Consider the following 15055-nt stretch of genomic DNA (forward strand, 5'->3'; position numbering starts at 1 on the left):
TGCTCACAGAGGCCTGGCTTCCTACAAGCTCTTTAGCCAAACTGAGCCTTTGCAACCAACCACACACATGGCCTGCCTCAGTCACTCTCCCAGATGACCGTGGGGGCTCAAAAAGACACACAGGCAGTCACAGTCCTGTCCCTCGGATACAATACAAGCACCAAAACACAAAGAGCCTGCCACAGCACACCCAGGCAACCTCAAATCTGCAATCACGCAGACGATTGCACCTGAGCACAGTTCTGCCAGCCCACATACCCCAAAGCACACACCCACAACCATCCTCCAGGCCCACAGGTACAGGGCCACATGGGGTGTGCCCAAGCAGCCTTGGTACCTTCAGGATCTCAGGACCCAAAGAACCACACAGACACATACCAGTCACACACATCCTCCGGCAGCTCCCAACAAATCCTCTTGGTCACACAGCCCATCAGAACACACCTGTGCATCTCACGTGTGCACACACCCACACAGCGCCACAGTGGATTTCCTGAGTCCCACATGGGCTTTCACAGCCACACACACACTGAATCACCAAATATACCCCATGCCTCTCCTGTCACCCACCCCACCTCCCCCGTTCTGTGCCTTACGTCCCCATCCATGCCTCAGCTTAGACTGCAGTCAGAGTCCCTCATTTATTCAGGATCCAAGGCCCTAACCCCAATAAACTGTAGCCAAATTCCCACACTCTGGACGATCACCCCAGATAAGGGTTGGGGTCAGGTGGGCAGGGGTCTGGAGCCAAGGCCATAGCAGGAGGAATTGCACAGCCAACAGAGGGAATGGCTAGGGCAAGCACTTGGCCATGGCCCCCAACATCCCAAATCCCTGCCTAAGGCCAGGAGGAGACCTGTGCTGGGGGTTCCTCAGGCCTCACGGACCCGCCCCAGGAGGCCAGCGTTCTCCTGGCGAAGGGCTCGGTAGTCCTCGCGGATCTTCTCCAGGTTGCTGAGGGTCTTCTTTCCCATCTCCGTCTCGATCTAAGGCAACGCGAATCACATCCCTTCAGTGGGCCTGGCCCCCTTCCCAGCTCCTGTTAGCCACCCTGCCTCCATGGAGGCCACTCAAGGCCCCTCCCGTGCTCCCCCCACCCTCCTCCAACAATAGCCTGCTGTGTCCCACCGACAGGCCTCTGCACGTGTCATCTGTTCACCTAAAGCATCATTTGCTATATGGCAGGATTAGCCACCGCATACTCAAGCTGAAGCCCTGGGAGGCAGGTGTGAAGACCTTTGGGGTGGAAACTGGGGCTCAGAGAAGGCCACCGGCCTATGTCAGCTCACATACACACAGCTACTAAGGGGCAAGGCTGAGAGTCCAGCCACAGGCTGTGTCCGGTCCCACAGCCTCTCGTGATGTTAACCAAGCAGCTGTCCACTGGCCTGCCTTGGTTTCCCCTCCTACCCCAAGCCTCACCTGCTCCTCAAGGTCTCGAACCTCCCGCATGATTGTGCCTGTGTCCTCGATGGTCTGGATGAGCTGGCTGCAGTTCTGGGGACGGCAGGAGCAGAAGGCTTGCACCCCAGCCATGCCCCACCCCAGGCAGCCCCAGGCACGCTTCTCCACTCACCTCGTGCAAAGCAGCTAGATACTTGTATGCCTTCCGAACGGCATCATCCTTCTTGGCATCCTGACCGGACAAAAGGGATCAGTGGGCCTCCCCCACGCTCCCCACATCTACCACCTCCAGGACCCCACAAGGCCACCCTCTCCCACTCCCCTGACTTCATCCTCCATGGCGCACAGCCAGGCCCAAGCAGCAGTGTACCTACAAGGCTCACACAGGGCCTAGGCCCAAGCCAACCTGTGAGCAGACAGGCAGGCAGTAGCCTAGCACCGCCCCCCACCCCTCCACCTGGCCCAGCCTGTCCCACACCTTGAAAACAAGCTCATCAGTCACTGCAAATGTCCGGTCCAGCTTCCCAGACAAGGAGTTGATTTCCTTCTGAAGTTCCTTTGTGTCCGATAAGATCTGGTGAAGAGCAGTGTAGCCAATAAGCCCATGTCTGGCACAGACTAGCAGGCCAGCTGAGGGCATTCGTGTACATGCTCTCACATCCAGACAGGGTGTGAGTCACTGCATCGAGTGTGGCTGGAGTGGACTGGGTAGGACCGCTCTGTGTTGGGGTATGGCTACACAGCTCTGCCTTTCGGAGGGAGTGGGGTGTCCATGTGGCCATGCTACACACATCTGCCCCTTGGGCGTGCCTGCCCGTGTGCCCCAACCCTCCACAGCCATGATGGTGCACCTTAGTGATCTCTTCCTTCTGCTTTCGGATGTTGCCCACAATCTCCAAGATGCGCTGGGTATAGGCCAGCCGGGACACGTCTCGAGGCAGGGTCTCCAGCTCTGATACCTAGGTGGGGACACAGCAGGCATTCCCCTGGGACCCCCACCCCCACCCACTCCGAACCACCCAGGGCTCCCCATGCAGGCCTTACCAGCTGCTTATAGACCTCCTCCTTCCTGCGGGCCTCTTCGGCAGCTGCCCGAACACTCTGGTGCAGCTCCTGGATCTCTGCCAGCCGTCGAGAAGATTCCAGCTGCCAGGACCCCATGGGCAGAGGGACAGTGAGCAGAGCACAGGGATGGCCCCCTAGGGAGGGACTGAACCTGCCCCCCACATACAGCCCAGGACCCCACAACCTACCTCTCTGCAGTCCTGGAGCTTTCGGAGTTGGCGGTACTCAGCCAGGAGAGGGACCCGGTGCTTTTCCCACTGACCCGCCAAGTGGATCACCCGCTGGGCACTACTCTCTACCACGAGCTAGGTGGGGGTGGGGGTGGTGGTAGGGGATACCCGTCACACAGGCTGGACCCTTCCGACTCCAACCCTCCCACCAAGCCATGGCACCAGCCCCACCTGCAGCTTGGCGAGGTTGGCAGCACCGTCAGGCAGCAGCTCCACAGCCTGGCTCTTCAAGCGCAGGGCCTGCTCACGCTCCGCTGTGCTCAGCTCGCTCTGCCGACACTCGGTCTCCACCTGGCACCCGTGACCCCCACTGCCGTCATTGCAGGAGCCCAGCCACACACTACATCCCCCACTGAGCCTGGAAAGCCCTAGCCTAGCCTGAGCCCCCACAGATGACAACACATCCCTCTACCCTCTATTGGCCCCCTGGCCTGTCCTGATTGCCACAGAAACCTACAAGTGGTGAGAGACACCCATAGTCCCCTCTGACCCCTCCACATCCACAATGACCCCCAGGAACCCTGACAAGGCCCACCAGCCCCTGCCCACACAGATCCGTCATGCCCACACAGATGCCCACAGATGCTCGCACCCCTCCTGATTCTCATAGACACACACATGGCCTGACTGATGCCCACAGGTGACCCAACCCCATAGGTCCAACCCCCCAACCCTACATCCCTCTCTCACCCCCACTGGTTTTCCTGAATCATCAAGAGCCCACAGGTCCCCAAGGTCGCCTGTGAACCCTTCTAACATCTGCAGACCCCTACAAAGTCCTCTCAGCCCCTTCAAGTCCCTCTAGGCCCTCTAGGCCCCACTGTGACCCACCCCCACCTCCCACCTGCACGAGGCTGATTCCCAGGGTCTTCATGTCGGCTTCAACCTCTTCAATGTTATGCTTCACTCCCTCCAGTTGTTCCCGAAGAGACTCCAGCTCCTGCTCTTGAGCTGCCCGTGTGTCCTGGGAGGCACAGGTCAATTGGATGGGGGTGTCGGGCCCAGCAGGCAGGCAAGGGCCCAGAATGCCCGCCACTGCTCTGCTTACCTGTTCAGGCCGCTGGGAGGTGGCCGGCACATCAGACACCTGGGCTGCCTGGGCCTCAGGCTCCTGGGGGAGTGAGAAGGGAGTATCCTGACTGTTGAGGAAAGGCCCTGCCCCTCCCAGCCCAGCCTTAGCACTCCCTCCAAGTGCCCTCCCTGCACCATCCTCATGTCCACTCAACCACTGACAGCTGTCAGACTGAGTGTATAAGGACCCAGGCACTCTCTGAGACCACAGGCTGGAAGCATTTGCTCATAAAGAAACCTCCCTGACCCTGACAGCTCCTGCCCACCTGCCCATGAGAAGGATCAGCACCCTTCTGGGTAAAGGACAGAAGATATCTCCAGAGGAGACTGTCTGGGGGAAGCCGGGAGTTGCACAAGGAGCACTCCTACACCCTTACATGGTCTCCTGCCCTCCACCCTCTCTCCACTGAAGCCCCTGAGAACCCAGGGGACGCCTCTGGGTATCCACCCCAGTGTGGAGAGGGCATGCCCAGTGGGAACACAGAAACCTGTGTGGACAAAGTGTGCTGTCTGTACACAGAGCAACCCTGTGAGCCTGCCTCGGCCCCGTCAGCACACCGGTGTCCATTGAGACACACTCACGGGATGGAAGGTGAACTTCTCTGAGTGTGTGAAGCGGGAGCCCTTGGAAGCACCAGTCCTGGCTCCAGCACCCCAGGCCTGCAGCAGCTCCCCCAGGTCTCGGGCTTGTGGAGGGGCCCCTGGCCGGCCCCAGGTGTGGCGCAGATGCTCAGCCAGGTGCTTCTGTAGCCGCTGCCGCTGAGCCCATGTGTCCTCCTGGAAACAGATGGCAGGGCAGACAGGAGGGCGTAAAGGCCCACTAGGCACCCAAGGCCCTGTCTCCTCCTGGGAGCTGCCTGACAAAGTGCTACCAACCAGTCATGGCCACCCAGTAGCCTCTCCCACCGAGGGGGCCCAGTCCCCCTCTCCTGACCCACCGGTCTGGGAGCTCCCCAAGGACAGGGTCCCCTCCTCACAGCCATGCTTCTCTCCACACCAGAGGAGCAAATCAGTAGCTCCCAAATAAGAGAGGAACATTAAAGGGTATGTGGGGACAGAGCAGAGACAGAGAGCCAAAGGTGCTGGGCAGAGAAGCAGGTAGACGCAGAGTGGAATGGGGCGGGGGACAGAGGTAGTTTTGAGACAACTGAGGAAATCTGATTACAAACTCAGTGACAGTATTAAAAGATTATTGTTAATGTTACTCAGTGTGAAAAAGACCCAGTGGTTACTTTAAAAAGTGAATGCCCTTATGAGTTAAGAGATGTATACTTCAGTATTTAGAGTTGAAATGGCATGAATACTGGGATTTGCTTTAAAATAATACTGAAAGGGGGCACCTGGGTGGCTCAGTCAGTTAAGCGACTGACTCTTGATATCAGCTCAGATCGTGATCTCCTGGTCATGAGATCGAGCCCTGTGTCGGGCTCTGCACTGAGTGTGGACCTGCTTGGGATATATTCTCTCTCTCTCTCTCTCTCTCTCTCTCTCTCTCTCTCTCTCTCTCTGCCCTGCACCCATGCTCTCACTCACTCTCTCAAAATAAATAAACATTTTCTTAAAATAAAATAATAGTGAAAAAAATCGGGGGAGAACAGATGAAGAAAGATTGGTGAGACGCTTATAGTTGAAGGTGGATTACAGCTCCATAAGATTCATTAGAATATTCTATTTCTGTGTTCGAAAATCTCTGTAAGTTTAAAAAAGATGGACAGAAGTAAAGATGGAACAAGTGGCAGTGGGGGAGGCAGGGGGCAAACAGAACAGACAGTTACAGAGGTGAACAGACGGGAAGGGGAGAGACGCAGTACAGACATGAGGAGACAGACAGAAGGGTGGGAAGGAGGGGCAGCAAAGCCACAGAACAAGAAAAACAGTGACCAGAAGAGACAGTGCAGAGATCTAGGGACAGAAAAAAATGAGTATTGGTGACAGTGGCAGAGACAGAGAAAGAATGAGACACTCGGGGGTGGGAAAAAGGTAGTAGAAACAGGAAGGAAGGAGTCAAGTCCTGACCATTCTGGTTGCTGGGAGCCTACACGTGGTTCAGTCAAGCACTAGCCTGAGCTGGGGGGCGGGGGTACTATCAGCTCCTGTATCTCAGAATTGGAAACCAAGGCTCTGGGGAGGGATACTGACTTGTCCGAGGCCCACAGTCTTTCTGGCTCCGGTGTTCTCTCAGGGGAGGAGCCAGGGAGGTGCATGCATGCAGAGGGGGGATGATGAAGGACAAAGTGGGGAAAGGAGGGGGCAGAGGACCAAGGGAAGCTGAGATGGGAGCAGCAGGAAGCAGCCATGAGCAGGAGCCCTGGCAGTTGGGAGCCAAGCGTCGGGCAGTACCTGGGTGGGATGGCGTGGTGCCCGGTGGACCCAGTCCTCATCCCCAGGGTGGTCCTGGCCCATGTGCTGGCAGAGCTGGATGGCATGGCATTCGAGGAGCGAGGCCACCCTCCCAGTGGGCTGGGGCACCTGGGTGGGGGCTGGTAGCAGCAGAGGACTCGCCTGGAACTCCCGGGACTCTGGAGGCAGGAACAGAGTCAGCTAGCCCTCCTGCCTGGCCGCCTGGCCATAGGGTCAGGCCCACCTTTACCCTTCTCTCCAGCCCCTCTCTGCAGCTTCACACTTACCTCCTCTGGAACTCAACTCAGACATGGCCAGCCTGGTAGTGTGGAAAGGCTTCTGGGAGGCAGAGCCCTGGTGGGAGAGCAGAATCAGAGCCTCCATGATGAACTGTAATAGGGGCACTGGTGGGAGGGGGGTCAAAAACCTGAGCCCCCTGGGGTGGGGGGGGCAAGCTAGGGATGAGCAACATCGATATAAGTTGGGGGGGGGTCCCACCTGGAGGTGCTGTAGCTTGGGAGTGCGAAGGAGGGGAGGGACCCAGGGCAGGGCCAGCTGGTCCCGGATTTGGCTCCCGATGGCCCGGAGAAGGATAGCTGAGTCACCTATGAAGAGTGGGGAAGGAGTATCAATCAGGTGACAGTGCCACAGTTCCAAAAATGCATATGCCAGGAAAGCAGCCGTGGCTCTGGGACCCCGTCCCAGAGATGCAGATCTGTCTAGCTATGGTTCTCACACTTGGCCATTCAACACTTACTGAGCACCTACTATGGATCAGTCACTGTTCTAGACTCTTGGGATCCTTCGGTGAACAAGCTGATAAACATCCCTGCCCTCATGGAACCAGCATGCTGGTAGAAGAGAACATGACGAAGGTCATGAGTACGATACAGAAAACTGTTGGATGGTGATCCAAGAGGAGGGTAAAAACTGCGGAGAGGAGCATGTCATTTTAAACAAGGCAGTCTGAGGAGGGCCTCCCCAAGGGGACATGTGAACAAAACCTCTAAAAGGTAAGGGGGTGAACCAGGAGGATATCCAGGGGAAGAATAATTTGGCAAATACAAAGGCCCTGATGCCTGGAGTGGCTGAGAAGCACCAAGGAGGCCCATGTGGTTGGCGGGGGTGAGGGGGGGGGAGCAAGGAGGAGGTGAGGCAGAGAGGACCCTCCCAGAACAAACTCCCCACCTGGGGCAGCCCAAGCCCAGACCCCCTTCCCCCTGCACTGCCTCCCCTCCCCCAGCCCCAATCTCCCTCTCCTACCCAGCTCTCCCAAAGACACATCCCACACACACCCCCAACCTTTTTACCACCTCCACCTCTCTCAGCCCCTCCGCCACACTCTCCTTCACCCCACCATGCCCTGGGCAGCCCATACCTGCAGGCTGATCTGCATCCTCAGAGGCATCGGAGGGCAGACGCTCAGCCAAGAAGAGAAGTAGATCCCGGAGATCAGGCTCACTGGGGTAGAGGAAGTTCTGATAGCCAAGCTCCAGCGGATAGCCCAGGTCCTGGGGGTTGGGGAGGTAGCCTCTATTAGGCAGCCAGAATCCTCCTGCCCTGGGAGCCCTGGGCCTAGACCACAAACGCTCCCACTCTCTCACCAACCACTACTCTCTGAACTTCCCCTTGGCTCCCCAAGGCTTCCAGACCTCCGGGGGAAGCCACAGAGTGATTATAGTCAATGCTACAGAGAGAGCAAGAAATAAGTTTAAAGCTCTGGCCTAACTATGAGCCAAAATCCAGAGGCCATAAAAGAGAAAATGAATATTTCTGAATACATGAAAAGAAACAAAATTTTTTAATGTTTATTTATTTGTTTTTGAGAGAGAAAGAGAGAGAGAGGGAAGGAAAGAGAGAGAACAAGAGCAGGGGAGGGGAAGAGAGAGAGAGGGCGAAAGAAAATCCCAAGAAGGCTCCTTGCTGCCAGTGCAGAGCCTGATGAGGAGCTCGAACTCACGAATCACAAGTTCATGACCTGAGCTGAAATCAAGAGTCAGACATTTAACCAACTGAACCACCCTTGTGTCTGAAACAAAAATTTTAAAGAATATAATTACCAAAGTCAAACAGTGATGACAAGATGGAAAAAAAATATTTGGAGTTCCTATCACACACAAAGAGTAAATCAACCTAGTATATTAAGAGTAAACAAGCAGGGGCCTGGGTGGTTCAGCGGGTTGAGCATCTGACTCTTGATTTTGGCTCAGGTCATGATCCCCGGGTCATGGCATCGAGCCCCACATCGGGCTCTGCTTGGGATTCTCCCTCCCTTTCCCTCTGCCCCTCTCCCTGACTCATGCTTTCTCTCTATACATAAATCTCAAAAAAAAAAAAAAAAACTAAAGCAATAAAAGACTGGTAATACAAGAGAAAAGTCGGCAAAAGATAGGAACAGACAGCTCACAGAAAAAGAAATGAAAATGGCCCTTAAACATAGGCAAATATATCCAACCTTGCTTATAAGAAAGGCGCAAACTGAAAGCACATTGAGAGATCTCACACAAGCATCACCGACCCGGGACCACCTGACGTTCTCTTCTCCAGGTGCACGCTGGGAGGGAGCCCCCATTGCTCTGGCAGTGTTCCTGCCCAAAACCTGCATCTAATCATAAGAAAACACTCTGACCAACTCAAATCATAGGGCATTCCATCCAACAGCTGGCCTAGACTCTTCAGAAACATTCCTCATCACAAAAGAAACAAAGAAACAAAAACAAGGGAGGACTGTAGGATGTGTCTGATTAGAGACGCAACAGTGAAATAAAATATGTGATCCTCGATTAGATTCTACAGGTTTTTAAGAAAAAAAAAACGCTACAAAGGATATTTTTGGGGACAACAGGGGATATTTGGCCACGCACTAGGTATTAGATACTGGTATTCTAATATATACTGTCAATACTAATATATACTATCAATATTACATTTCATGGGTGTGATCACAACATTGTGGTCATGCTGGCAAATATCCTTCTACTTAGGAGAGGCATGCTGAAAATTTTAGTGTCATGCTGTCTGCCACTTTCAAATGGCTCAGCAAAAAAAAAGTGTGTGTGTGTGTGTGTGTGTGTGCATCTATATACAGAGACAAGAATGGAGCAAAATGTTAACACTATAGGAAACTAGGAGAAGGGTATACAAGGGTTATACAAGGGTTATCATTCCACTTTTGTTTTTCTTTAAATTTGAAAGTTTGTCAAAGTACAAAGCTGAGGAGAAAAACTATACTGAGATGCCATTCCTCACCTACTGAACAAGCAAAAATCAGTGGACAAGGCTGTGGAGAAACAGGTGCTCTCTCCTACACTGCTATTGGGAAGGCCAAAATTAAACAAAGCCCAGGGAGGGCAATTTGGCAAAGTCTAACAAAACAACACACTTGATTAATTTACAACGTAGCACCAGTAACTCATAGAGACTTTCCTCAACACAACAGCCAAACTAACGAAAAAGCTGCTAAAGAAGAAATAAAAAGGGGCAGAGACCTGGAAAGTGAAGGGCTCTGAAAAAAAAACTTCACGTGGTTCAAAGATGACCTCAAGTCGACCCTCCCACAGTTATAAGAGGGCCTTTTCTCCCCAGCTTCAAACCAGGAAGCAGGCTTTTGGTTTTGCTTTTTCCCTTCCAGACTCTGCAGAGTATATAGATGTGCTCTCGGGAGAAAAACCACCAGGAAACGGAGAATATGAAATGCCATGAAAAGGAAGGACAGGCTGTCCGATCATGTTAAATAAAATGCTCCGAGTGGATCACTTTCTGATACAGGTGTTTTAGACTATTTCAAAGAAATATGCTCTCGACTTGCTTCATGGTTTGTTATGTACCTTAGACAGTTATTAAGTTAGGTGGAAAGGACTTTTAGTATGAGTCATGAACCATTGCTTATAACCAGAAACTGGGCAATTAAAATCTCTTTAATACGAAAAGAAAGAAAGAAATGAAAAAGAAAGGGGAAAGAAGTATATTCACATTTGCTTATATCTGCATTAAAAAAAGAAGAAGAACCAGAAAGACACACAAGAAGCCAATCAAATAACTCCCTTATAGCAGACAGGCAGGGTAATGGAGTGAACAGTCTGGAATGGGAGCCTCGGCGAGGTATCATGTTCCTTCTGTCACACCTTGGAGATCCCTTTTACCCCTTCAATAGCTAACCACCTTTTACTTGGTTAACACTTCTTTAAAATTTTTTTTTAATGTTTATTTATTTTTGAGAGACAGAGAGAGACAGAGAATGAGCAGGGGAGGGGCAGAGGGAGACACAGAATCCAAAGCAGGCTTCAGGCTCTAAGAGTCAGCACACAGCCTGACACAGGGCTCAAACCCACAAACCGTGAGATCATGACTCAAGCTGAAGTCGGACACTTAACCAACCGAGCCACCCAGGCGCCCCTTGGTTAACAATTCTTTATATCAAAATTTCCCTGTTCCAACTACTGCTGGGGTTTCTATCTCCAGACTGGACCCTGTCTAATAAAATGACCTACTCAAAACAATAATTTTTTAGAAATTTTTATTTTTATTTTAGAAATAATTTTCCAGGCTTTGGTATAAAAAGATCGGAGTTGGGGCGCCTGGGTGGCTCAGTCGGTTAAGCGGCCGACTTCGGCTCAGGTCATGATCTCATGGTCCGTGAGTTCCAGCCCCGCATCGGGCTCTGTGCTTACAGCTCAGAGCCTGGAGCCTGTTTCAGATTCTGTGTCTCCCTCTCTCTGACCCTCCCCCATTCATGCTCTGTCTCTCTCTGTCTGAAAAATAAACGTTAAAAAAAAATTTTAAAAAGATCAGAGTTAAAATCCATCAACTGCTACTTACTGGCTATAAAGCCTTGGACCAGTTATTTAACCACTTGGAAACTCAAGTTTCCTAGCTGTAAAATGGGGCTGATAGTACTTTCCCTATGTGTCTGCCTTAAGAGATCAGAGGCCCTATCGGGGTTCTGGGTGAGGACTGAGACACCGGCCCAGAAAGCCTTTTTCTCTGCCAGAGTTGCTGTTGGTCTGGAGCTGCATGGGCTCTGAAAGCAGACTTCCTGGATCCAAATCCAAGTTTTGCCTCTTCCCAACCTTGTGACCTCAGGCAAATCACTTAACTTCTTGGTGCTTTGCTTTCCTCATCTGAAAAAAGGAATACCAATGGTATCTACTTCTGAAAGTTGTCGCAAGAATTAAGTAAGTTAACATCATGTCACCACAGTGCCCAACACAGGGCATACACTCAGAAAACATCATTATTACCTGCATGTGTGTGTATTAGGTCACAACATAAGGTCACAGTCAAAAGAGTGTGAAAACCACTGGCTTTTAAGCTACCTTATTTTGGGTTCTTTCCGACACCTGCAATCAAAGAGTTGTGACTGATATAGAAACTCATTCCAGGAGTCAGGTGTGTGAAGTGATAGACACCAAACTATGGAGGTGGCTGAGTGGCAGAAAGTGGTTCCAGGCGTGGGGCACACGAAGAGGCAGACAGCCGAACATGGAAGCATCCATCTGGGTTAGAAGAGACCTTTTCTGGGGCGCCTGGGTGGCTCAGTCAGTTGAGCGTCTGACTCTTGATTTCGGCTCAGGTCATGATCTCGCAGTTTGTGGGTTCGAGCCCCATGTCGGGCTCTGTGCTGACAGCACGGGTCCTGCTTGGGATTCTCTCCCTCCATCTCTCTCTCTCTCTCTGTTCCTCGGCTTGCTTTCTCTCTCTCTTCCAATCTCAAAATAAATAAACATTTAAAAAAAAAAAAAAAAAAGAAGAGACCTTTTCTGCCTACTGCAGGCAAACGGAGGTTCTGGGGCCAATCGAGGGTCCCTCTTGGCCACACTCTCTGCCCCACGCTAGAGAGAGTGTAAGCGCAGGTAAGCCAACACCAGATCCAGTGAGAGTCCACACAAACAGAAGAGAGGAATAGAGAAACAGGGGAAGCCAGATCCCCAACTCCTCCTCAACATCACTGTGTACTGTCCTTGGTCTAAGAGAACAGAACTTCTCCCTTAAAAAGTGTCATCCTCGAGAAAACAGCTCCAGGCCAGGGGATAGATTGCCGGGCTCGAGAGGGCACCAAGGGCCCCAGAGAGAAGAACCTGAGAACCCCCAAGAGCAAAGTGAACCTGAGATCTAAGGGAAGGGCAGAGCCCCACAGCCTACTGTTAAGAGATAGACACTACGTAAGCAAGGTACAAACTCAAGAAACTTGACCACCCTGTCCCCAGAGGCTAAATGGAAATTTTCACCCTACCACCATATACTAGGTCTGTTTGGCCATGTTTACATTCATTAAAAGCCATAGGTTGCTGGGATGCAAGCAGCCAGATCGGGCCTATCTAAGAAGAGTAAAACCACTTGCACAAAGCTTATTATATCCAGCTTTTTACATATCAGCTCATTTTTAATGCTCATAGCAACCCTATGTGGTGGGTACAATTCTTACGTCCATTTTGCAAGTGAGGAAACTGAAGCCCAAAGATATTAAGAGACTAACCCAAAGTCACAGAGCCAGCAAGCTAGGAGAAATGACATTACTCAGAGCCTCTTGGTGTTAAGCGTCACAAACTAGATCAACTCATTTAATGCCCATAAGGACTCTACTTTTATCATCTCAGTTTCACAAATAAAGGAAACTGAAGCCCAGAAGGGTTACGGTAAAACAGTTCACAAGCAGTATAGTGAGGGCCTGAGCAACTTGGACGGTTTGACCATAGACCCAACATCCTTAACCACTAATGAACACTAAACCACCAGGGGAGGTGGCAGAGAGGAAAGGCAAGAGTTTCAAAGGAGCTTAGTAACTTTGTGAAGGAGGAAGGAAGAGGCTGTGTGTATTGGGAGGAGGGCACTCACCATGCAGGCCTGAGCCAGGCTCATGGCCAGGCGGAACCGGGCGGACATGGCCAGAGGCAGCAGGGGACTGAGGCCAGAGCCCACAGCAGGATTGATCACACGCAGACAACGGACCACAGCTTCTACAACCAACTCAGTGGTGAAGGCTCGCAGGGTCTGCACATCTGGAGGAACTGCCCTGAAAAAGAAGGGAGCAGGCTCAGTGTAGGAAGTAGCCAGGAAACGGGGATCATGCTGGGCCCTGCTGCCTTCTGGAAGCCTTAGTATCAGGTGGGAGTAGGGAGGATGACCACATTTCAAACAGGTCCTAGGTGTTGGTGACTGCGACTTCCATTTGGGAAACTAAGAACTGGGGAAGTCCTTAGGTCCTAATGGTGGACAGAAGGGATCTGAATTCAAAAAAATCTCAAATTTCCTTATGATTAAAAGTCTTAAATTTCTGGGGTCTGGGAAGGGCAAGGGACCCAGGCGGCATGCTCTCTGGGTTTCTGGATTCCCAGGTATCATGTTCCCTGCATGTCAGGGGCCCCTAGATATTGAGCTCCTGGAGTTTTGAGACTAGATATTGGGAGTCCCGGGTTTTCAGGACTTCCAAACGTCAGAGTCCCTAGATGTCAGGATCCCTGGATAATAAGACCTTCTAGTTTCAAGCAATCTAGACATCAGGCTCCCTAGATATTAGCACCCTGGGGTTTTAGGGGCCTCGAATACAGAAGTCCTTGTGTGTCAGGGTCACTAAGTGTTGAGATCGCCAGATTTTAGGATCTGGGAATTTAAAAAGCCCAGGTGTTGGGGAACAGGGTTTGAAGGTTCCCAAGTATCCAGTTCCAGGGTTTTTGAGTGCCAGGGTCCTGGGTGTTTAAATTCCCTGGTACTCAAAATACAGGTGGCTTAGATTTTCCCAGTATCAGGGTCCCAAGGTATTGATGTCAAGATCCATAGATTTCAGGGTACTGGGTCTTGAGGTTCCAAGGTTTTAAGGTCTCGAGATGTCTGGATCCTGGAGTTTAGTGTTTACCAAGTGTCGGGGTCAAAGGGTTTGCGAAGCACCTGATGTCACAGTGCCTGCGTGTGTGTGTGTGTGTGTGTGTGTGTGCGCGCGCGCGCGCGCACGTATGTGTCTGTGAAAGGGACCAGGGGTGTCTTAGGGTCCTGGAAGTTGGAACCCTGGATATCAACGTCCAGGGTTTTAAGGTTCCCGGGTGACTGGGTCCAGAGTTTTGTAGTCCCGGATGTGGGTATTTAGGGGTGGGCGGGGGCTGTGTCCTTACGTGCCGGCCTGGCGAAGGGAATGGATGAGGATTCGGTCCGCCTCCTCCATGATGGAGCCGTGTTCGAGTCCGAGGCCGGGTCCAGGGCCGGGTCCGAGCAAGAGAGGCGCGGCTGTAGAAACCCCGCTCCGCACTCGCGGTCCAAGGAGTGTCACAGGCTGCGCGGGGACAGACGGGAAGTGTAGTTCCGAGAGTGAGTGTGGCGCACGCCGGACGCCTGGCGTCCTGGTGCAAAGGTGCGTATGTAGGCTTGAGTGTGCAATGGCTGCTGGGACTTGTAGTTCTTCCGCTTGCAGTCCGGGGGCGGGGGGGGGGGGGTCTTCCAAGGAGGCAAAGAAATATACCTTGAGCGAGAGCGAGAGCGCGAGCGTGTGTGCCTTTGTACGCGCGTGCCCGCGCGCATTGTTTAAAAAAGGGACCAGCCTGAGAGCGGCTTCCTGACACGTACGTTCAAGGCGGCATTCATCTTACCGTTGTAAAAGTGTACAAGTTAAGGGCTGGGGCTTTAGCGTAAAGCGGCTACGGTTGAATCTTAGCTTTTTAGCTCAAGTCTTTAGCTCAAGTAGCTAAAGGTGCAACGGTGGGCAGGTTACATAACTTCCCTGTGTCTTAGTTTCTTCATCTAAAATAGAACTATCACTATACCTGCTTCCTAGGATTAAAACAATTAATTCATGTAAAGCATTGTTACCGTGTACCTGACACATAATACAGTAGCAAAGCATTACATACATTGTAATCACTAGTATTCATGCATTCTGTAATGCTTTTTTTCAATTTGTTTACATATGTGTACACTCCAAAGAATAATTGCACAGTAAACATTCATGAAATCCCCAT

General features: G+C 51.9%; 1 protein-coding gene across 1 annotated transcript; it reads right to left on the minus strand.

Annotated features, from left to right (window-relative positions):
- Positions 1 to 627: 627 nt before the first annotated feature.
- On the minus strand, positions 628 to 14406 carry CCDC22 (CCC complex scaffolding subunit CCDC22). The gene is made up of 17 exons (XM_081792900.1): positions 14216 to 14406; positions 12945 to 13122; positions 7489 to 7621; positions 6609 to 6715; positions 6398 to 6464; positions 6111 to 6289; positions 4353 to 4547; positions 3748 to 3810; positions 3544 to 3663; positions 2871 to 2990; positions 2658 to 2774; positions 2449 to 2550; positions 2256 to 2363; positions 1883 to 1978; positions 1577 to 1636; positions 1423 to 1497; positions 628 to 986 (listed from the first exon to the last, which is right to left on the minus strand). The coding sequence occupies exons 1-17, from the start codon at positions 14263 to 14265 to the stop codon at positions 873 to 875; spliced, it is 1884 nt and encodes a 627-aa protein (XP_081649026.1). The 5' UTR covers positions 14266 to 14406; the 3' UTR covers positions 628 to 872.
- Positions 14407 to 15055: the final 649 nt, after the last annotated feature.

The sequence above is a fragment of the Panthera onca genome, chromosome X, assembly GCF_046562875.1.
Source record: "Panthera onca isolate mPanOnc1 chromosome X, mPanOnc1 haplotype 2, whole genome shotgun sequence".
Taxonomy (NCBI): domain Eukaryota; kingdom Metazoa; phylum Chordata; class Mammalia; order Carnivora; family Felidae; genus Panthera; species Panthera onca.

What these genes read in the sequence shown, in the direction of transcription:
- CCDC22 (XM_081792900.1), bottom strand. Translation starts at nt 14,265, where the DNA reads ATGGAGGAGGCGGACCGAATCCTCATCCATTCCCTTCGCCAGGCCGGC. An exon ending in TCCCTTCGCCAGGCCGGCAC is followed by an intron (nt 13,123 to 14,215) that starts GTAAGGACACAG and finishes CTTCTTTTTCAG; the next exon opens with GGCAGTTCCTCCAGATGTGC. An exon ending in TTCGAGACCTTGAGGAGCAG is followed by an intron (nt 987 to 1,422) that starts GTGAGGCTTGGG and finishes GCGTTGCCTTAG; the next exon opens with ATCGAGACGGAGATGGGAAA.